At 40.7% G+C, this 23,459-nt stretch overlaps 1 protein-coding gene across 4 annotated transcripts in view; it reads right to left on the reverse strand.

Annotated features, from left to right (window-relative positions):
• The window catches only part of MTMR12 (myotubularin related protein 12), a 78,885-nt gene extending 64,983 nt beyond the window's left edge, over positions 1-13,902 (reverse strand). For 2 of the 4 annotated variants that reach the window (XM_081283728.1, XM_081283725.1), the window contains exon 1: positions 13,650-13,902. In XM_081283728.1, the coding sequence (XP_081139854.1) occupies positions 13,650-13,730 (81 nt within the window). In that variant the 5' untranslated portion in view covers positions 13,731-13,902. Of the gene's footprint in view, positions 1-6,910; positions 6,951-13,649 lie in introns of all 4 variants that reach the window. The other 2 variants (XM_081283726.1, XM_081283727.1) reach the window with 2 other exon arrangements.
• Between the last annotated feature and the right edge of the window lie 9,557 nt (positions 13,903-23,459).

The raw sequence follows: 23,459 nt of genomic DNA on the forward strand, positions 1-23,459 counted from the left end.
ATGGTGTTGCCTTCTGTGCCTCCCCCTCCACCAACTCCCTTAAAACCACTCTATAAACTCCAAGTTAGCCAAATAGGTGGGAAGAGCTCAATGCCTTGGAGCAAGAGAAGGACAAGAGGAAGCAGGGAGGGACGAATGAAAAGGTATCTACAGGCTCGCTAAGGGCCAGTTGACCTAATGGTAATGCAGCATGTTACAAAAAGAAGGAGTCCTTTAAAAAAAATTTCAGAATCATGTCCTAGAGGTGCTCCTTGGATTCTACTCAAGACTTCTCTCTCATTTTCATGCATGAGTACACATGTCTTATATAAGAGATGGGGACAGATGCTGTAACAACCCAATCTCAACATACCTATGAGCCTTTCAAGCTGTCCCTCTTGCCTGCCTGCTACATTATCCCCCTCCTTCCCACACCAAATCCCATTTTAACACTGGCCTTTCCAAGTCCTACGCAGCCTTCATAGAAGACCAGATGCTGCAGTGGGTTCTGTAGTGGACTCTCCTCCTCCGTGCTCTGGAGCATTCTGGGTTCCCCTCCCTCTTAAGTAGGCAGCTCCTACCTCCCTGCATTAGAGCCATCTGGTGATCTATAGTCTCCCCAACAGAATGTGAAACTCCCAAGTACACATTTTTCTTTGGAGTCCTAATTTTAACCTAGTGTTTAGCAAATGGTAGGTACACAAAAATGTTGCTCAAACAAATACTCTTTCAGTGCAAGTTATTATTAATAATAAGAGCATCTAGCAGCTATTGAGTATCTTCCATTTGTCAGGGCCTGAGCTAGGTACACAAGTTTATTTCTTCTCATCCTCAAAATAATGCTGCATTGAAACTATCCACATGTTATAGGTGAGAAATCTTACAGGGTGAAGTTCCACATCTAAAGTCACCATCAAATAGCTGAAGCAGGACTGGAAACCTCCAAAATCAAAGGCTCTTCCATGATAACATGGCACCTCCACTATAGGTTTATTCCTCAGATGTCCCTCTGTTCAGCACCAGCCACAGTGACATCCTGGCTCATACCTACTGAGGGCTGTTCTTATGTACCCCAGAGTGCTCCTACCCCTCTTCTGTCTGCAAAACAGATCACATCTGAAATATGGAGTTCCTTAGGCACTAATTATACATACACTGGGGTTTCTCTTATCACCCTTTGAGCACAGACCATCTTCTTTACTCAGCAGGTAGCAGACAAAGGCCTTTAAAATATAAAGGAAAAAGAGCAAAGCAGCATAAGGGATTACTGAGGCAAGTGAAAGTGAAGCAAAAACTAAGCAAGCTGGGTTGGGGTAGGGAGTACAGATAGATGATAGGTAGGTAGATAAAGGTGAGAAAAAGAGGGGCCATGGGCTGGGGATGTGGCTCAAGCGGTAGCGCGCTCGCCTGGCATGCGTGCGGCCCGGGTTTGATCCTCAGTACCACATACCAACAAAGATGTTGTGTCCGCCGAAAACTAAAAAATAAATATTAAAAATTCTCTCTCTCTCTCTCTCCTCTCTCACTCTCTCTTAAAAAATATTTTAAAAAATTCTCTCTCTCTCCTCTCTCACTCTCTCTTTAAAAAGAAAAAAAGAAAAAGAGGGGCCAACAGACGGTATTTGTGGTCAAAGGAGAAGGCATGAGATGTGAACATGGAGCCCCACCCACAATACCCTGGGAGATAATACAGGTCGGGTTGATGAGACACAATTCATCCCTATGACAGAGTCCCAGACTCTCCTTTAACTAACATGATGTCCAATACCCCAGACCACGTCACTGGAGAAAGTGCTACACCTACTATTTTGCAAACACAGGCAGCACATCTTCAAAGGGAGACAGAGTGAAAGAATCATGTGTCCCAAGCACAAGGAAACACTGGGAAAATGATCTTAAAAGAATTCAATTTTTTATATTGTTATATAAAATCATCGTTATACAGAATACATGTATGATGTTGTGATGAGAAAAAGAAAAAAAAGTATGTCACATTAGACTGGATAGAGAGAAATGATGGGAGGGGAGGGGAGGAGTAGGAGGGGATAGGAAGGGCAGCAGAATAGAATAGACATTATGACTGCTGTATGTATATAGGTGACTCTATGACCAGTATGATTCTGCAATCTGTAAAATTAAAAAAATGAGAAATTATACCCCAATGATTTAAATGTATGAATTGCCAAGATCACTGTATCATTGTAATGTCATGTGTAGCTAATAAAAAAAATAAAATTAAAAAAAGTATATAAATTATTAGTCTGGGCCTATGACTAGAGAGGAAATCAGTAGAAATATAAGAAATAGAATAAATGGGAGTAAGTTCAGAGTTGGTTTTTTTTTTTAATTCAAGAGGCAAGGATTTTTTTTTTTTCTTTGAGGCTGCCTTCCTCTCCCACTTGACTCCATCACTAGGCTCCTAGCAATCTCCCTCCTTCCATTCTTCCCCTGCTAAGATCTGTTGTGTGCATAGCAGCCAGAGTGATATTTTAAAACTTGAATTAGATTATGTCCTGGCCTAAGCAAAACCCTCCAGGATGCCCCTTCACCTTGGGAACAAAAACACAAAGTCGTGACCCCCAAACCCAAAGGCCTACACCATCTAGCCTTCAAACAACTCCCAAATCTCATTTTCTATGAATCTCTTCTGAGCTGTTGTAGCCCTGGATTCCTTGGATAAGCTCAGCACATTCTACCCTCAAGGCCTTTGCACTTGCTATTGAAGAGGCAAGGATTTAGCTAATGCAGTATAGCAGCCAGATTATAGAAGTCTTGGTGTTTGATATTTGCTGAGGCTCATCTTCTATAGTAGTTTCCTAGGGCTTTCATAACAAATTGCCATAAATTGACTGGCTCAAAAGGAGAAATTTATGTTCTCATAGTTCAGGAACCAGACCTCTGAAATCAAGCCGTTGGCAAGGTTGACTTTTTCTTGGAGACTCAGGGAGAGAAAATAATATGTTTATGGTTTTGTTGTAAAGTAGAAATCTCATTTTATTTAGATTGCAGAAGTTTCCAGACTTACATGAATTTGGGGATGGGACACTATATAACCCACTACATCTTCTATTGCACAGTTGGAACAGGAGGAAAAGTTAAGTGTGGATCAGAGTAAGTTCTGTTCTAATGATTTCCACATTTTTCTTGTGAAGTTGGTCCATCAGATAAATCTCAGATACATGTAGATTTCATAATATTTAACTGAAAGATGGAAGTGGCTGTTGAGAATGGGTGATTGTTGGCTGACAAAGTGTATTACCATTAAGGTTTGTGATCAGTAATTTAACGTGGTGCTCATCTACTGCTATGAACTTGAACCTCAGATTTCAAGGTAATGCCTTCAGAGCTCTCCGTTATCCTAACACAAATAACATTTTCACCTTTTGTGTTTGACCACCAACACATTATATACCCATACAAATCTATTGTTGCATAAAATTTTTATAACAAAATCATAGCTACATGTTCCTAGTAATTTTTTTCCAGTTTATAATTTCTTTTTCTCCATTGTCCGTCTACCCAAAAAGATTCTTCATGTGTATTTAGATAATTTCATCCTTGCATGTACTCTGAATACATTTGTTAGATCCAAAAAAAAAAAAAAAAAAGAATTCAATTTTTTATCCAGAAAAAAGGCAAGAATATAGTGAGATTTTTTATTTTAAAAACTGGGCTCATTCCCTTCAAGGCATTCGCAGGTATTTTAAACTCTCTTAGCAAAAACAAAAATAAAAAGACCAGCAGTCAGCTGGATGTGGTGGCCCATGCCTCTAACCCCAGCAACTTGAGAGGCCGAGGCAGGAGGATCTCAAGTTTGAAGCCAGCCTAAAACTAAGACTAAGTTCCTAAGCAACTTAGTGAGACCCTGTCTCAAAATTAAAAAAAAAAAAAAAAAAAAAATTAAAAGGGCCCAGGATGTAGCTACGTGGTCAAGTGCCTCTGGGTTTAATTCCCAGTACGGAGGGCGGGGATATGGATATATATATATATATATATATATATATATATATATATATATATATATATATATATATATATATAAACTCCAGTAGCTCAGGACCATTGTCTGAAACAGAGATTGACAATCTGTCCAAGAGACAGGTAGATTTCAAAATATTTCGCCACTGTGGCCAGGGCTTCCTTTGTCACCACCCACACTTAAGCTCTGCTGTCTTGTGGCTAAAATCCCTTCCTTCCCAAAAAATAATGGAGTTAGCATGCCACTTCTGACAGGTTGCCCACCAGACAGGTCTATAAGAAATGATGAAAGACAGGACACAAGAATATGATGACAGTATTTGGGGGAAAAGTATTTAAATATGAAACCAAAATACCACAGTCTTGCAACTGCCTTTGAAATAAACAGTTATTATTCTGAGAGATAATTTGATTTTACTTAGGCTAATTGTGATTTTACTTGATTCAGAAATCACAAATATTCATAAATGAATATTGGACAAATGAGTTGACTGGACAGTATTTGGTCTTTGTCAGAGTGGCCAGTTAGAAATGAGGAAAGAGGAAAAATAAGTCTTTAATGAAACTAGCAAAATGTCAAAGGACACATGTTAATAATGAAAAGAGACAACAACTAAGTGCTGTCATTAGACTGGAATTTTAAATATAATCAAATCATTCTCAAATGTATAAAGGAACAAAGAAAAGAGGAAAAGAAACTTTTAGAGATAGTGAAAAATATTCTAAGAAAGAGTTACCACATGTAGTGAACTTTCCTGGCATGATACTATGGCAACAACCACAATAACAAAATACTCCACTTTTATTAATACCTTTGCTGGGAAAGATTTTTGAACTCCAAGATTAATGATTAAGCACTTTATGAAACCATCTCAGCAGCTCTGACCAATTTCTGAATAACAGTAATAGCTCACTTCTATTGAAGGCTAACTATACAGCAAGTATCCTGTCTAGGGCTTTACATATGTAATTACAGTTAATAAATTCATAATTATTTTTGTGGTTCAAGGGATTGAAGTCAGAACCTCACACATGCTAAGCAAGTGTTCTACCACTGAGACACATTCCCAGCCCCACAAAAATGTTCATACATACCTATCATATAAGATGGGCATTATTATTATTATTATTTTTCCCACTTTTCAGGCAGAAAACAAGCAAGGCTTTAAGTAAATTTCCTAACCCTCAGCTAATATGAAGAGCCACTGACAAGTTTTTGCTTTCCTTAGAGATGTGATCAACAAAATAGGCAGAGGGAAATAAAGGAAAGGTGAAGCCCTGGAAATGAAAAGAGACAACAACTAAGTGCTTTCCATCTCTGACAGATTTACTCCCTCCTAGAGTCCTTCTCTGCTTTTACTTCTTCTTCCTCCCAAAGCAACAGTAGAGGTTAAAAGAATTATCCACTTTAATCCAACTTCCCAATATATCTCATGAGGTTTATATTTTAAACAATTCCATTAACGATTTAGAAAATATTTTAATATGGCTCCCATCACCACAAAACTTACTTCAGTGACAGTAAACTCAGGGTGTCAAACTGAGACAACTTTGGTTTCTCAACGTGGGTGAACATGTATTTGACCAAAATTCCATCTATCCAAAACCTCTGCTATTTGTTAAACTTCACTTAAGTCCCCACATGTGGCTACCAAGGCATAACCCTAACAAAACCAGAGACTCGGCTTCAGCCTTTTTCTGGATTCACATATTCTCTTATCAAAGACTACAAACCCACTGATGAGAAATAGAGGGTGGTTCCCAGCTATTAAAACGACTCAAAGTATATGCTCCACTCATATGCATCAGCAGTACCTAATCCATATCAGATTCCAAAAATGACAACCACACATGAAAGCTATATATTTTTACACACAAGTAGAATCACACACAAGAACAAAGCTTGGGCATACTATAAAAATGGAATAATTGCTTTGGCTAGGGTACCATAAGTAAGGGCAATTTTTTAATTTTTAACTTCCAAATACCAATGTTATTACACTTGACTTTATTATAACAAAGTATGGACTTTTTACAAAGATTTCTGGTCCCTGAAAATCAGATTCTCTCTAAAGCACACTGTTGTATAGGATAGTTTTATGTGGAAGTATTCCAAAATATCCAACATTCTATTGAGGATATTCATAGAAAGATCTAGAACTTTTAAACTTCTAAGTGTGATTCCCACAAACTAAGATTCTGATAGTAGTACTGTGGGGGGAGGTGTACATGCACACTGAAGATCAAACCCTGGGCCTTGCACCTGCTAAGCATGTGCTCTACCACTGAGCTATACCCGCAGCCGCAATAGTCCTTATTGTAACACTGCAGATGGAAGGCTACAGAGGAGTTTCTGGCTCTCAGCTGAAGGCTATGCGTGTGGCAGCTGTTTGATCGCGCTACAGGAAGTGTTGCTTGGCAGAGCCTCATGATGCTTTATGATGCTCCATCTGCAGAAGTTATGTGGTGTTGGATCTGGCCCAGGGATAAGCTGCAGGAAGCACATGCAGGAGAGAAAAAGCGGAAGCTTTAGACAGATCATCAGGCTAAAGCCACAGCTAAGAAAGTGATTATTTTAGGAAGAGCTTTTATTGTCCTTTGTTGGCCTGTTAAATCACTATCAGTGATTCAATCTGAAGGAGAAAATTCCACCATGAAAAAATTATTTGGGGAGCTGGGGGGATAGCTCTGTGGTAGAGCGCTTGCCTGGCATGTGCAAGGCTCTAGGCTCTAGGCTCACAGCACTGCACGCGCACGTTCACACACACACACACACACACACAAGCCTGTGGAGGGGCTGAGGACAGGGGGCTGGTTGTGTATTTTAGTATCCTATCCCTATTAACAGAATCAAAGCAGTGTGTCTCACACACAGTAAGTGCCAAGTTAAGCACCGAAAGCATTCAAAAGCCAGAGGGGAAGGGGCTGGAAGTGGCTGCTCAATATAGAGTACCTGCATAGTATGCCAGAGATCCAAGGTTCAATCCCCAGCACTGAAAATAGACAGACAGATAAATAAATAACAAACAGATAAATAAATAAAGTCAGAGAGGCAGGTGTTCTGGGTTACAAAAAATCAGTTGGGAATGGAGAAAAAGTTTATGAAGTTATAGATTCTTTTAAAAAAACAAGCAGGGAGGTGGTGCATACCTATAATCCTTGTAACTTGGAAGCTGAGGCAGGAGGATCACAAATTTCAGACCAGCCACAGGAACTTAGAGACAGACCGATCTCAAAATTAAAAATAAAAAGGGCTGGGGATGTAGCTCAATGGTAGTGTGCTTCTAGATTCAATTCCTAACACCACCATGAAAAAAAGAAAAAGCAACCAACGGATCTGGACTTTTCTTTCTTCTTTCTTTCTCTCTTTCCCTCCCTCCCTCCCTTTCTGTCTTTCGTACCAGGGATTAAAACCAGGAGCACTTAATCACTGAGCCACATCCCCAGCCCATTTTTATATTTTATTTAGAGACCGGGTCTTGCTGAGTTGCTTAGGTACTCACTAAATTGCTGACGCTGGCAATTTGAATTTACAATCCTGCCTCAGTCTCCCAAGCCGCTGGGATCAGGTGTGTATACCACCACACCCAGCTGGACTTTTCTTTAAAGTTTTTTTTTTTTTTTTTTTTTTTTTTTGATACCAGGAATTGAACCCAGGGCGCTTAACCACTAAGCCACATCCCCAGCCCTTTTTTGTATTTTATATAGAGACAAGATCTTGCCGAGTTGCTTAAGGCTTCACTAAATTGCTGAGGCTGGCTTTGAACTCAAGATCCTCCTGCCTCAGCCTCTCCTGCTCCTGAGATTATAGGCATGCACCAAGCTAATGCTACTTTTATTTACCAGGACTGAGAGAAGGAAGTCTGTTTTAGGATAAGTCATCTTTTCTTGTTATCATCATCATCTTATTAACATCTATCCACCAAAGTTAACAAAGTCAATGATCCAGCAGAAAAGTCACCTCAATAATTTTGTTTTGTAGACTGATATAGTCCTACTCAATACCTAGAATAATGTCTGGTATTTAGCAGGTGCTAAGTAAACATCTGTTAAACTAACGAACTGCATCTGTTAAACTAATAAACTCTGCCTCTAAAGACTAAAATATTTAAGGGGTCCCTGTATCTTTTTAGCAGTCACCTAGTTGATCATCTAACAAAAGCCTAGAAAGAAATGGCTACTGGAGAATACCAATGAGAAAGCACTTTAGTGTACAAGGGCCAAGTATAACTGTAAGCAAGTTTCATTAATATTTCTTGCACTCATAAGTATAAGGATAAAAGAATGAGTCCTGGAGTCAAAACTTTTTTGGAGGTGGGGTACACTGGGGATTTAACCAAGGGGCAATTTACCATGGAGCTACATCCCAGGCTCTTTTTGTTTTGGGATTTCACTAAGTTGCTTAGGGCCTCATTAAGTTGCTGAGGCTGTCCTTGATCTTGAGATCCTCCTGCCTTGGCCCATCTCAAGCTGCTGAGATTACAGGCATGCACCATTGTGCTCAGCTGGAGTCAGACTTTTAAATCTGGCACCAAAAATTGCTAGTTTTGTTTGTTTTTGGTGGTACTGGGGATTGAACCCTGATCTTGCTCTACCACAGAGCTATATCCCCAATCCCACTAGTTATGATCTTGAACAAGGTACTTAACTTCTCTGAGCCGTTTTCCACATCTGAAAACAAAGGGGAGGGGGGTTATAATAGGATCTGTTTCATAAGATTGTTGAAAATATGAAATAAGTATAGATCCTGGGCACAGAAATGCCTAATAAGTATATTAGGAATTACTCTGTCTGTTTTGGTATATACCCACAGTCCTATCTCTGGGAAGAATACATTATCACAAATTCACTTCTCCTCACCAAAGGAATGGGTTAAAAAAGGGCTGTGCAACTTTTCCCTGAGGGATAAATTAAAAAAAAAAAAAATGGCTCTCACAACCATTATCTTATTTATTTATTTTTGCCCTTCTCAATCTTCATCTCTCTTCTTGCCTTTTCTTCCCACATCTATATAAAGCCTTTCATGAGTTCCTGTGGGTCTTGGCTTAGCCACTGACACTGCTGGATCTTTTTAGAAGACAGTTTTTAACTCTGATCTCTATTCTGCAATACCACTGTGCTCTTGAGCAGGACATTTAACCTGGTAGGTCTCAGTTTTTCACATCTATATAATGGAAAAAAGTAGAGAGGTGGACTAGATTAAAATCTTTCAAACCTAAAAATCTATCATTGATAATAATTATTATTATATTCTAGTGAAACATCAACTCAAGCTCTATTAGAAAGTACATTGTAACCATATTTGAAGACCACACAAAAATAAGTACAAGTACAGCAGCAATTTAAAAGCTAAATTTTTCCAGGTCAGTTTTAAAGAACATGCAAGCTCCCTGAAGCTCTTATTTTACTGACTATCACAATGAAACGGATTCTTGTTAAATCAGAACTTTCTCTTAGGATCACCAAATTGTCCTTTATGTAAAAGCTTCACAGTACAGTGCTAAGAATTTCTAATCATTATAAATTACCAAACCAGTGCTAACAATTTCAAGGTATCTGAGCAAAGAACTGATACTCTTGAAGAATCAGAATTGTCATTCAGCATCAGAAAAAGTTCCTAACAAAACTATTTGAATTTGAAAATCATCTCCTTTAGCCGTTTGTGCTACTATAGCTTTCCACCACAGTGTGTTTCTATTCAGGAAGAGGTTTGTTTGTTTGTTGATGTAGTAAACACTGAACCCAGGGCTTCAGCATACTAGGGAAGCACTCTGTCACCGAGCTACATCTCTAGCTCTTGCTAATTTAAAATAATGTTGTAACTGAACAACTGACATGGTAAGATGTTTATAATACATATTTTTGGAGAAAAACATTAAAAAAACAGTATAATTAGCAGTATTAATCCCATTTTTGTAACATACATACTCATATATATACATATATATATGAGTATGTATGTACTTATACACATATCTGATGATACATAAATTGTTAGTAAGTTTATAATTTTTACTTAACATTTTTGTATATATTTGTCTTATTTTTCTGTAATGAACACCTATGTACGGCTTCTGATAAAATAATAATTTAAACTTTAAGTGTCATATTTTAAGATGAAAGATGGATCCAGCATCCAAACTATAACTAGATACCTGCCTGGAGCAGATCTCAGTACCCAACAGTTCCCTTGCACATAGGCACCAACATCCTTTGTATCTTGTGCTTGGGACTGAGCTAAGATAAGGGTGCTGAGATGTTTTTAGGCACCTAACATCAAGTACAAATATGGCCCCAGATTCCTCTCTCTTGTTCACCTAAATGTTCAGAGCCTTCAGCTTCCTATTTACTAGTAACTCTCTGAATAATTTACAAAACTTGGCTACAGGTCCCCAATTACAGTTCAGAGTTTTACTTGTCATATTCACTGACTTACCAGAATTAAAGACAGAAGAGCACAAGTTACTCTGGCAGAGATTCAATTTAAAAGTTGGGGTTAATTATTATCTCTCATTTTAGGCTATCAAAAGTCAGTTCTTTGTTTTTTTAATTGTAGATGGGCACAATATCTTTATTTATTTTTATGTGATGGTGAGAATCAAACTCAGGGCCCCACTCATGCAAAGCAAACACTCTACCACTAAGCCCCAGCCCCAGCCCAAAAAGTCAGTTCTTTTTTTGTTTGTTTGTTTCTAAACAGAGAGAGAGAGAGAGAGAGAGAGAGAGAGAGAGAGAGAATTTTTAATATTTTATTTTTTAGTTTTCTGCAGACACAACATCTTTGTTTGTATGTGGTGCTGAGGATTGAACCCGGGCCGCATGCATGCCAGGCGAGCACGCTACTGTTTGAGTCACATCCCCAAGTGCGCTACTGCTTGAGCCACATCCCCAGCATGTCAGTTCTTTTTGATCAAGGAAAAAATAAGCCTATGTTTAACAACATTATCTTCAAATACTTTATCAATACTTTATTTTTGTTTTTCAACACAAAGTGCTGACTCTTGATAGACTTTTTGGTATACTGAAGGCCACTGACATTGAACATTCCAGGATCTGATCAGCCAAGAATAAGCTTTTCCCTACTTAGCTATCATTACACTGTAAGGCTTAAAAGTTGTTCTGGCAGCTCAGACATCTACCCAAAAAAAAAGCACTGAGAAACTGCAATTTCCAGCTAGCAAAAGAAAGAAGTGGTAGCAAGCCATATACCAAAGGCTTGTAAAGATGAAGGCAACATGAGGGACACAGGAGTAGAAACAGTGAATGACAACTTTAAGTGTTCTGAGGGACTCTCCCACTGGGTGAGTGTAGAGGTTACTAGACCCAAGGCTCTGCGACACATAAACAATGCCTCAATGCTGCTCACATGCATTTCCCATAATGGGAAGTCTTGAAAAGCTATATACTTAAAAATAAATTCTTTCTCACCTCCTCCTACCCTTACTTAAAAAAAAAATCATCCATGATTTAGGTGAGAGCCTTATCCTGTTACAAAATATTTTTTTTTTAAAGAGAGAGTGAGAGAGGAGAGAGAGAGAGAGAGAGAGAGAGAGAGAAAGAGAGAATTTTTAATATTTATTTATTTATTTATTTATTTTTTTAGTTCTCGGCAGACACAACATCTTTGTTGGTATGTGGTGCTGAGGATCGAACCCGGGCCGCACGCATGCCAGGCGAGCGCGCTACCACTTGAGCCACATCCCCAGCCCTACAAAATATTTTTTAGAATCAGAATACAACAGAGAAGAATAGCATCTGACAGCATTATTTTAATGCAAGAAAACAAAACTGCCAACTCTAAGGATCTGAAAAATGCAATCACTCAGGCTTATCTGGGGGCTGAACTACTCTCCTTTCCTAATTATCCCTCAAAAGAAATATATCAGGAACTGTGGGCAAAGAGTGAAAATATGTCTAATTACAACATGTGCATTTGGTGGATGAGGAATTTGAACATTCTTGAACTCTGGCCACATTTCCGAAGACTTTCCACTTGTAAGTTTAATCTCACTGAAGAGGAAAGGTTAAAGACCACTTGTTCTTCAACCAGGGCTCTATTAAAAAAGACACAAAAAGAAACTGACCAGGCTGGGGTTGTGGCTCAGTGGTAGAGGGCTTACCTAGCATATGTGAGGCACTGAGTTTGATCCCTGCACTACAAAAATATAAAACAAATGAAATAAAGGTATTTTTTTAAAGAGAATATTTTAAAAAAAGAAAAGAAACTGACCACATTACTTACATGTGATTACACAGGAAGTCTGCTGAAAATTTAAGATGACCGTGACTCCATATAAAGTACTAACAGAGGAAGTGGTTTTTATTTTAAAATTAGGACTAAAGATAAGGCCCATATCAAAAGTACTCTCCACTAGAGAAAACACACTCATCTTGAATTTGAAAATTCATATGCAAAGATTATGGAGTCCAGGTAGTCTTGAAGAAGCAGTCCCTGATTAAGACCTCTCATCCACAGCTCACTTGTCTCTGCCTTACAGAAGTGAAAAGTGGGAAGAGAAGACATCTGGAGATAGGGAATTTGATAGTTGTGTGTGTTGTTGATTAAAGTGCTGTATGTAGGGAAAGGTAGATTAAACCTTCAACAAATCCAAAATGTGAAGGCATTTAATTAGGCATTCATTAAAAACTACAGTTCTAAGAAACCATTAAAAAGGTCCAGAAATTTGCCTTTACCTCTCCCTCCTGCCCATAGGGCATGTGCAATGCGGGCTTCCCTTGTGCTCCTCCAAGCTTTCATGGCTTTCACCAGGCCACACCAAGCCCAGCTACCTGGACCACTCTTCGCTCATGTTTTGGCTCAAATGCCCCTTTTCAAGGATGAAAAAGATGCCTTTTGTTTCCCATTCTTATCTTCTAATACACCCTATAATTTGCTTATATATCTATGATTTAGTCAGTTTCTCTTCTCCCTCTCATATAAGCTCCGGGGAGAGATCTTTGTTCTGCTCACTGATGATGTACATCACAAGTGTTCAGAACAGTGCTTCCTGGCACACAGTAGGAGCTCAGAAAGTATTTTAAGAATGAATGAATGAATGAACGAACGAACTTCTTGACAGTAAAACGGCAGGGGAACCACAAGAAGCGGGGGTGATATGAAAGGGAAAGAAATAAAACAGAGGAATTCACAAGGGTCAGACAGAGACAGGCTGAGGCCAGGGCCGACCCACATTCTAGCCGCAGCGCAGCGCTGATGGGAGGCAGCAGGTGGTGCAAAGTATCCCCCCAGTGGCATCAAATGGCACTCAGAAACAGGCAGCTGGGACAGGAGAGCCCTGAAGACTCACGGACAAAGTCCAGCGCAGGACAGACCCACCGGGCTGCGGACTCTAGGAGCCGCCCCATGCGGGTCCCGAACACGAGCCCTTCCGTCTCAGAGCGGTGCCCACAATCCCAGTTCACCACTAGAGTACCCCAGGGCGGCCCAGCCGCAAGACCTTCCCGGCTCCGGCCCCTTCATTCGTTGGCCAGAGAGCCCGGCGCTACGCTCTAGCACCTGCCTGCCCGCCCGGGGGTCCCGGCCCCGCCCGACCGAGGCCGCTGCGGCCCTAAGGCCTCGCCCCGCCCCGAAGACCGGCAGGAAGCGCCCGGTTCCGCGTCAAGGCACGGTTGCGATACCCCTGGTCCTGGCCACTCCAGCCCGACGCTGCGCCCGCGCGGCGCACTCTCACCTCCGGGCGCACGTACGACACGAAGGAGGGCTTTGGCGCTTTGGTGCCACCGCCACCGCCGACTACCCCTTTCCCCAGCATTCCGCCGCTCTGGGAAGCAGCGACGCGCGGGAACTAAGGCGGCAGCTCGGTCTCCGGCTTGGGCAGCGGCGGTGGCCACTAGCACAAGCGGCCGGGGCTCCGCCCATTCCTAGAGCCGCGGCGGCCGCGGCGCCGCCCGCATCCGGCTCCGCCGCAGAATCCACTCGCCCCGCCCAGGCCCGCGCGCCCCGCCCACTTGCCTGGAGCTCGCAGCTGGAGGCCACGCCCTCTCCCTTCACGGAAGGTAGGTCTGACCGCAGAGATTTTTCTCCGGTGACTTGTTCTATACCACCCCCCTGCGGCAAGGCCGGCCCCAGAATTCCTCTGATTGGCCAGAGGTGCTGCCTGCCTTCTTGAATTACCTTGAGAGATGTTTCCTGTCACCAATCCAGACAGCGTTCACTCCGGGTTTCCTAGCGATTGGATAGCGAGTATGTCGCTGTCATCCAATGAGCCTGCGATCACTAAGTTGTTGTGAGCAGTTTTTCAGCGGCGTTGCTCCCCTCCGTTGCTTGCCGCTTTGTAATAAAACGTCCAGAAGTGTGATTGTATAGAGTCTGACCGTATGAATTACAAGTCAATAGCGTTCAAGCTTTATTATTTTTAAAAGGAAGAGGAACCAAGAGTTAACAGACACTAAGCAATAGGTTTGAGAAATGATAAAAAGATTTTTTAATGAATTTTTTAAAATATTGATAGATCTTTATTTATTTATTTATTTATTTATATGTGGTGCTGAGACTCGAACCCAGTGCCTTACACATGCTGAGCCCACAGCTTCAGCCCTGATAAAAAGATTTTGTCAACCGAAACTTTTTCGTTTGTTTCTAACAGAATGTCAAAAGCCCTTAAAGAGACTTATCTATTTCTCAGGTTAACAACAAACTCATTTTTAGTCAAGATTACATAAAAAAAAAAAAAACCTCAAAATTGTTGTTTCACCTTTAGGGGCTGGGGATATAGCTCAATGATAGAACTTTTGACTAGCATTGAGGGCTTGAGTTTGACCCTCAGCACTGTAAAATAATAATAATAATAATAATAATAGGGCTGGGATTGTGGCTCAGTGGTAGAGTACTCACCTAGCCAGCTTAAGGCACTGGGTTTGATGCTCAGCACCACATAAAAATAAAAAAAAAGATACTCTGTCCACCTACAACTAAAAAATAAATATTTTAAAAATTGTTTTTTTTTAAAAAATAAAAATTTTTTTAGTTGTAGTTGGACACAATACCTTTATTTTATTTATTCATTTTTTATGTAGTGCTGAGGATCGAACCCAGGGCCTCGCAGGTGATAGGCAAATGCTCTACTGCTGAGCCACAACCCCAGTCCCTAAAATATAAATATTAAAATAATAATAATAATAATAAATTCCAGATGAGTAAGATGGGCTCCACCTTCCAAGAAATTTAGTGTAGTGGGAAACACTGATAAATATTTGCAGTTAAGTTTCAAGTATCAGGTATTATGCTATAATTAAGCATTAGTCATATCAGTGACCTTGCTTTTTACCCAATTAATCTTTATGTGCTCTCCCTTCACAAATTCACTCTGGGTAAATATACAATGTAAGTGAAGCAAGTGTGGTGGCACACACCTGTCATCCCAGCGGCTGGGGAGGCTGAGGCAGGGGGATCTCGAGTTTGAGGCTAGCTTGGGTGACTTAATGAAACCGTGCCTCAAATTTTTAAAATGGGCTGGGGATATAGCTTGGTGATAGAGAATTTGCCTGGTATGGGTAAAGCCCTGGGTTTAATCCCCACCGCAAAATAAAATAATTAAACAAGTTGATCCCACCAAGAGCTGGTAGATAAGAACTAAAGAGATGATGGCTATTCTCTCAACAAAAAGGACATAACCTACTTTGTTTCAGGAATGGCAGAAAGAGAGAAAAGTGACCCCTCCCTGTTCTTCAGCTGTGGGATCCTGTTAAACAGATTTTGATTTTAATTTTTATTTTTGGTGGTGCTGGGGATTGAACCCAGGGCTTTGTGAATATGAGACAACCACTCTGAAAGGAAAGTGACCACAACACTCGGAGTGACCAAAAGATCTTTATTGCAGCAGTGCAACAAAGAGAAAAGAAGGAAGGAAAGAGAGAGAGAGAGAGAGAGAGAGAGAGAGAGAGAGAGAGAGAGAAAGAGAGAGAGAAAGAAGAGATGAGATGAACAGAGAGAGAGCAAGAGCAAGAGAGAGACAGAGAGTGAGCGCAAGAAAGATAAAGAGAGCAAGAGAGAGAGAGAGAGAGAGAGAGAGAGAGAGAGAGCAAGAGAGAAAGAGCAAGAGAGAGAGGGGCCTGGCAGGAGGGAGTTTTTATAGCCCAAATCTAATGGGGCCTCTGGGTCTGCAAGCTGCCTTGTTGGCCCAAGTGGGGTTGAGTGCTCAGCCTTGAGCAGGGTTGAATGTTCAGACTTGACACAAACAGGTGATAAAGGACCAGATAGAGGGGGGTTTGAGTGTGTGGGCTATCTTGCAGCCAACATCTGTTCAGCCTGCCCTGCAGACAACACAGTTCAGCCTGCTCTGCACCCAACACACTCTACCAACTGAGCTATATCCCCAGCATTGTTTTTTTTTTTTTTTTTTTTTTTTTTTTTTTAGTAATAGATGGACACACAATATCTTTGTTTATTAATTTATTTTTTATGTGGCTTGAACACAGTGTCTCACACCTGCAGGGCAAGCGTTCTACCACTGAGCCACAACCCCAGCCCCCCAGCATTGTTTTTTTTTTTTAAGAGAGAGTGAGAGAGGATAGAGAGAAGAGAGAGAATTTTTAATATATATTTTTTTTTAGTTGGCGGACACAACATCTTTGTTGGTATGTGGTGCTGAGGATCGAACCCGGGCCGCCGACGCATGCCAGGTGAGCGCACTACCACTTGAGCCACATCCCCAGCACCCCCAGCATTGTTTTTGTTTTTAACTTCTGGTCCAATCTTTGAACCAGAAATAATGGGTTTTAATAGAAATTCAAGCAAATTTTCCTTCCTTCAAATCACCCTGCATTAAATGCTTACTTTACCCCGAACTTCACCATTCACTTGTGGTCACCTTGGTTTGTAATGTAATGATTATGAAAATGTTACCCTACCACAAGGTCCATACACTTGCAGAAAACTATAGCTAACAAATGCAGAAAGTTTTTAAGGAATGAAAGTCCAGCTCTTATGTCCCCACAAAGTCATGTTGGAACTTAATCACCAACACAATAGTATTAAGAAGCAGGACCTTTAGGAGGTGATTTAACCTTGAGGGAGGAGCCCCCATGAATGAAATTAGTGCCTTTATAAACAGATTGGAGGGAATTCCCTTGCCTATTGTCCTGAGAGGATGGAGAAAGAGGGTGCCATCCTTGAAGCAGAGCAGCCCTCACCAGACAGAATCTGATGGTACCCTGACACGGAACTTACCAGCACTCAGAATGGTGAGAAGTAAGTTTCCACTATTTATAAGTTATTTTGAACAAAGTAAAATCTGTTCCCATCTTGCTCTTAAGGTTCCCCAGCAGCATATTTTTAGATGCTCGTAAGGTGTAGTTCTAACCTCAGAAAAGTCTTACCCAGCCTACTGAAAAATTCCTGTCATGCTGAAGTCAAATAATACGCTACCTACTAATAAACTCTGATGGTAGCCCCTGGGATTTGAAATAACTTACACACACAGTAGTTGAAGGCCACTCTTTTAAAAATATTTTTCCCTTCGTTGTTGATAGATCTTTATTTTATTTATATGTGGTGCTGAGAATCGAACCCAGTGCCTCACACATGCAAGGCAAGTGCGCTACCGCTGAGCCCCAGCCTCAGAAGGCCACTCTTTCTCGCAATGCTGCCTTAATTTCTGGGAGAATTAAATATTTGCACTTGAGTGAGTGAAATGGCATTGGATGAAAAGCAGACAAAGCTGTGATTAGTAAGCAAGCAAGATATATGCATACATATATATTCAGGGACTAAAATGAAAGTGCTGTTTAGTGGCTACTTGCCAAATTTCAACTTTAGCAAATGGTCTGGTATCTTCAGACCTCCCTCTTCTTTCACAGGAAATAGAAAATTCCTTAGCCTCTGGCTATAACAAAGGGTGTTTTGATTCTCCTATGAAGATGGTGAGGGATAAATTTGAAGAAAGAAGCATTTAGATCATTCTTAATCTTGTGATGCCATAATATAAGGATCTGCTAGAGAAAATTTCTGGTGATTTATTTCTCTGTGTGTACATTGAGTGTAAATTGGTAGGGCAAGAGGGAAGGCAATTTTAAAAAGTGTATCAAAAATAGCCTCAGAAGGGGCACGTGTGAGGTCCTGGGTTTGATCCTCAGCACCACATAAAAATAATTAAATAAAATAAAGGTATTGTGTCCAACTACAACTAAAAAGTAAGTAAAAAAAAAATAGTCTCTGAAACCCGTGTCCAAGCTTATTCACTATAGCATAACGGAAGAAGATTGGGAAAAACCTAAGTGTTTATCAATAGGTAATAATAATTTACAACAGCCATTCAATGGGATATTATGCAGCTGAGAAAATGAATTAGAAAGTTCTTTAGGTTGAAATTGTAAAGTTGGGTGGTTAAAGACAAATATTCTGAAATCAGACTGCCTGAGTTCAAGTCTGACCCACACCAATTATTGGATCTGTAATTTTTAACTTAATTGAAACTCAGTTTTTTCACCTCTAAAAATGAGGTTTGGGGACTGGGAGTGTAGCTCAGTAGTAGGGCATGTGCCTAGCATGCATGAGATTCTGTATTCAATTCCCAATACATATGTGCTATGCACCCAAACAAAAAAAAAAAAAAAAGGAAAAAAAATAAGGGTTATGAGCATATTAATAGCATCTACCTCATATGATTGTTGTGGGAATTAAATTAGTTAAGTGTTCAGTGTTGGCGCTTGTGGTAGATGATTAGAGCAAGGTACAGAACAGTATGCGTAGTAGATTAGCTACCATTTGTGTAAAAAAAGAGAGCATTAAAAACATAGAACATCATCAGATAGTTACAAAAGAAACTACACACACACACACACACACACACACACACACACACACAAATCCTATGACACCAGTTGCTTTCAGAAAGGGAAATTGGGTATTTCAAGAAAAGATAAAATGTTCTTAATGTACACACTTTTTTACCTTTGGATTCTGAACCATGAGAATTACTATTTAGCTTCAACAATAAATAAAATTTTAAAAACTTTTTTTTGGTTGTTGCTATCTCAGTGTAGCTTCCTCAGCCTGCTGAGGTGAATGTCACATTAGCCATTTTATAGTGAAAACTTTAAATAATTTGAATTATTTCAGTGATACTGGGGATCAAACCCAGGGCCTTCTGCATGCTAGGCAAGTGTTTTACTACTGGGCTGCAAAGCTAGCCCTGAACAATTTGAATATTAAAGACATGGTCCTTCAAGAATTTGCCATTTTCTGTCTGCCAGTCTTGGCATAGGTCTCTTATCATTTCCTACTCCCAATATCAAGCCTCTGTGGATATGTTCCCAAAGATGGCCAGTAATAGGATAGACCTTTTCTGAATTCCTGGGCATCTAGAACTGTATGGTGCCTTGTACATGCTTGGGATAACTGGAATTAAGTCCGTGTCTTTATCGTCTTCCTCAGAGTATGCTGGGAGATCCTCAAGGTCAGAGGCCCCTCCTGTGCTTCTGGATGCTTTTATTCTCTCCAGAAGAGTCCTCAGTGCTTTGAATATACTGTCAAATGGCAAAGTCTTCAGGACTTGCATGATCATGCGAGCCCCAGGGACAGGGAAACTGCACCCTCTACAGGACTATTTAAAAAGTGGTGAGAGGAAGGTATTCTCAGTCAACTGGGAAATTTTCTTAGCTCCATAGGGAAAACACTAAAGGAGTTGGCGCACATTCCTTTCTTGCTAGCACTCTGTCACCAGGCTTCCTCTGCTCAGCTACAATCACATAAAGTATGGAGTATTAACTGAGCTGAACTGTGGGCTCTAGGAGCGCACAAAGTCCCTGTGGGGGATTGGGGGTACAGCCTCCCTGACCTGAGTCCCAGGGGCTTATCTCATCTGTCTCTAGGCCTGGAAAGTGCTCACTCAGGAAGTACAGACACTTCCTCCTGCCCCTGTATAGCTCAATAGCTTGTTTTTTTCCCTGGTGATGAAGCTGAGTCCTTATCCCTTGGCAGTTTATGCATAGCCTTTATTGGATGTGCCTTTTTCCTCTGCTGGGCACCTTAGTTTTCTCTCCTTATTACCTTCCATATACTTGAGGGCCATGGAAAACTTGGGAGACACAGAAGCAAGCACCAGGTAAAGCCATGCCACCATTTCAAGTACTTTGGCTGGGGGCTTGGACTAGGATCAGCAGGGCTACCACGTTCCTAAACTTCCATACAAGGGTGTAAGACTCAGGCCCACTCTTCTTGCAGTTTCCCACAAATTATAGGGAAACTGTAAGGCAGGTAGGTGATTAAGTGTATGGACACTCTCTGGTCCTTACTCTGTCCTCTCTGTTCAGAGCTAGTTCTCTCCCTAGCTCACAGCCCTCAGTATCTGGGGTGTGTATGTGCTGGGAGGAAGAATTAAAGTGTCACAGGAAAGTGGGGAACTGAAACTCCAAAACTCAGTCCTTGTGCTCCCACAAAAGAAAATTTAAAGTCAGGCACCAAAAGCAAGCACCAGAGAGAGGTGGGGAGGGGGTGGTGGTGCGAGCGCGCATGCGCTAGCCATCTCTGATCAGATGTTGTCTCCAAATTTATTACTGTTTGATGTTTACCGGAAGAACTGGGGAATCATCTATACCCTTTGCTGATCAGTTGTTGGACTCCTTCTTCATGTAGGGCAGTGTAGTTTTGTTTTTTAGTTGTCAATCCATTATTTATACTTGGTGCTAAGGATCGAACCTAGGGCCTCACACATGCCAGGCAAGTGGTCTACCACTGAGCCACAACTCCAACACACAGGGCAGTGTAGTTTTTGACCTTAGTTGGTCCTCTCCGGTACTTCCACGGTGATCATCCTATTTAGGGGGCTTCATCTACAAGTCAATCCCATGTTAATGTGGGCACTAGGGTCAGTAGCTGGTCAGAAGTTACCTCAGTGTGTCTGCACTACTAAAGGAATCTTTCTTCCCAGGCAAATGGAGACACCTATAGCCATAATTTCTAGCTTCATATCAACATCAATGGACCCTGTCAAGAGTTAGTCCCATTTTCTTTTGACACATTTTCCTATTAGCTCCTTTGTTTATTTTCTACAAATTGAGTACCACCCTTTGCTTTCTTGTCTACATTGGAAGTAGTTTAAAGAAGATCCTAATTTAAAGAACACTTGTGACTTGCCATGCATTTCCCTGCTCATTGCTAGCTACTACCTAACAAAAGGGAGGCCAATAAAACCTGTTGTTTTGGTTGGCCCTCCATTTAAATTTCTCTGGACTCATTCCATGATGATAGAAGTCAAGATCTGGCATCCAATTTGGGATGATCTCTAGGAAGGAGGAATGAAAAAAGCTGTTGATGTATCTCAAATCATTAACAGCTTGACACTTTACATATCATTGACTGCTACTGGGTGATATCACAACTGTTACGAAGATTGTGTATCAAAATAAAAAATGTGTTATTCCTTTTTGAATGTTAACTAAGATCAAAGTATTAAGTTTATGAGTTTCTGGTGGCTGGAGTTGTAGCTCAGTGGTAAAGCGCTTGCCTAGCATGAATGATGAACTGGGTTAGATCCTTAGCACTACATAAAAATGCATTAATAAAATAAAGGTATTGCATCCATCTACAACCAAAAAAATAAAAGTTTCTGGTATTGCTGGACAGGGGATCACGAGGCACCAGCAGCCATCAGTTTAATTTGGTACTCAATATGGCTTAAAATATGGAAGAAGAATGGGAGGGTGCTTCTTTTCTACAGTAAAGGACCATTGGTATTTGGAGCCTAATGATTTTATTTTTTTTTAATATTTATTTTTTAGTTTTCAGCGGACACAACATCTTTGTTTGTATGTGGTGCTGAGGATCGAACCCGGGCCGCACGCATGCCAGGCCAGGCCAGGCGAGCGCGCTACCGCTTGAGCCACATTCCCAGCCCCATTCCCAGCCCCGAGCCTAATGATTTTAGATGAAGAAAGCTGTTGCAATCTTAAGTGCCAGCACTTTCTCAACTAAAAACAAGCTAGACAAGCACTGGGGCTCAAAGAACAATCAGGCCTGTTTTGAGCTTGGCTCACCGTTCTCACTCTCTGAAAACCTGAAAGGTTTATTGTTCAGGTGTCTGTAAAAGAAAAACAGGGATTTTAAAAGGCCCTGATTTATGTTAGAAATTGTCCTTTGTCACAAAGTTAAGATGTAAGGAAAATTTTTGAAAAAAAAATTGTCCAAAGGCAGAAAGAGAACATAAGGAATTGCTAAGCTGCAAAGAAATATCTCCATGTTTTTTACAGACTAACTTTTCTGCTTGAGCCCAGCTGAACAAATAAGCCATTTTCCCACCTCCATACCTACCTCCAGAACACTAGAGTCTTATTCAGCATTCTTTCACCTGGTTTTTGGAATAGGTTGTGAGGGCAGCCAAGTAAAAGCTAGAAATCTCAGACTACAAATACCTGAAGACCCAGAAAGAGTTGGGGGGAAATCAATTCATCTTCTCAACTCATTTGATAAAATACTGAGAAAATCATTGAAACCACAAGAGGTCAGAAGTAACCCATTCATTTTCAGAAAGAAGTCCGATCCACTTTCTTCCTGGTCCTCTCATATCATCAGGGTGGCACCTCTCCTCACCTCAAAGGAAAGGCTTTTGCCACTCTTGGTCAGAAGAGGACTTCACAAAGGCTTCTCAGGCTGAACTCAAAGAAAAACCAGGACTAGGACCAGCATGTCAATGTAGAGGTGAGAGCAGTTGGCTCTGGAGGTTGCTATACTGTGGGTCATAATGCAGAGTGCTGGAAGACTGGAAGGACAGGCTGGAGGTACATTTATGGGCCTTGAATGTCAAAGGATTCTGCAATTTATTGTTGTGTGTTGCCATCTATCCTTAGAAGGGTCTTCACATCTTTTTTATTTTTTGTAATATTGGAAATTGAACCAGAAGTACTTTACCACTGAGCTATACCCCCAGTTCTTTTATTTTAAAATATGCGGTGCTGAGAATCGAAACCAGGGACTCAAACGTGGCAGGCAAGTGCTCTACCAGCCCCTTATTATTAATTATTTTTTTTTTATTTTGAGACTGGTATCCCTAAATTGTCAAGGTTGGCCTTAAATTTATGATCCACCTGCCTCAGCCTCCCAGATAGCTGGGATGACAGGCATATACCACTTTACCTGACTTTAAAAAAAGAATTTTTTTTAATTGATTTTATTTTTTTAATATTTATTTATTTTTTAGTTCTCGGCGGACACAACATCTTTGTTGGTATGTGGTGCTGAGGATCGAACCCGGGCCACACGCATGCCAGGCAAGCGCGCTACCGCTTGAGCCACATCCCCAGCCCTAAAAAAAGAAATTTTTAAGTATAATTTAAGAACTGATCTCTGGCTTTTAACTTTTGTCACTTAACAGTAAATCTTTTTAAAATTTTTTTAGTATCTATTTTTTAGTTTTCGGCAGACACAACATCTTTGTTTGTATGTGGTGCTGAGGATCGAACCCGGGCCACACGCATGCCAGGTGAGCGCGCTACCGCTTGAGCCACATCCTCAGCCCAACAGTAAATCTTAATAAAATAAAGTCAGG

This window comes from Spermophilus citellus (assembly GCF_964194105.1).
Source record: "Spermophilus citellus genome assembly, chromosome: 1".
NCBI lineage: Eukaryota > Metazoa > Chordata > Mammalia > Rodentia > Sciuridae > Spermophilus > Spermophilus citellus.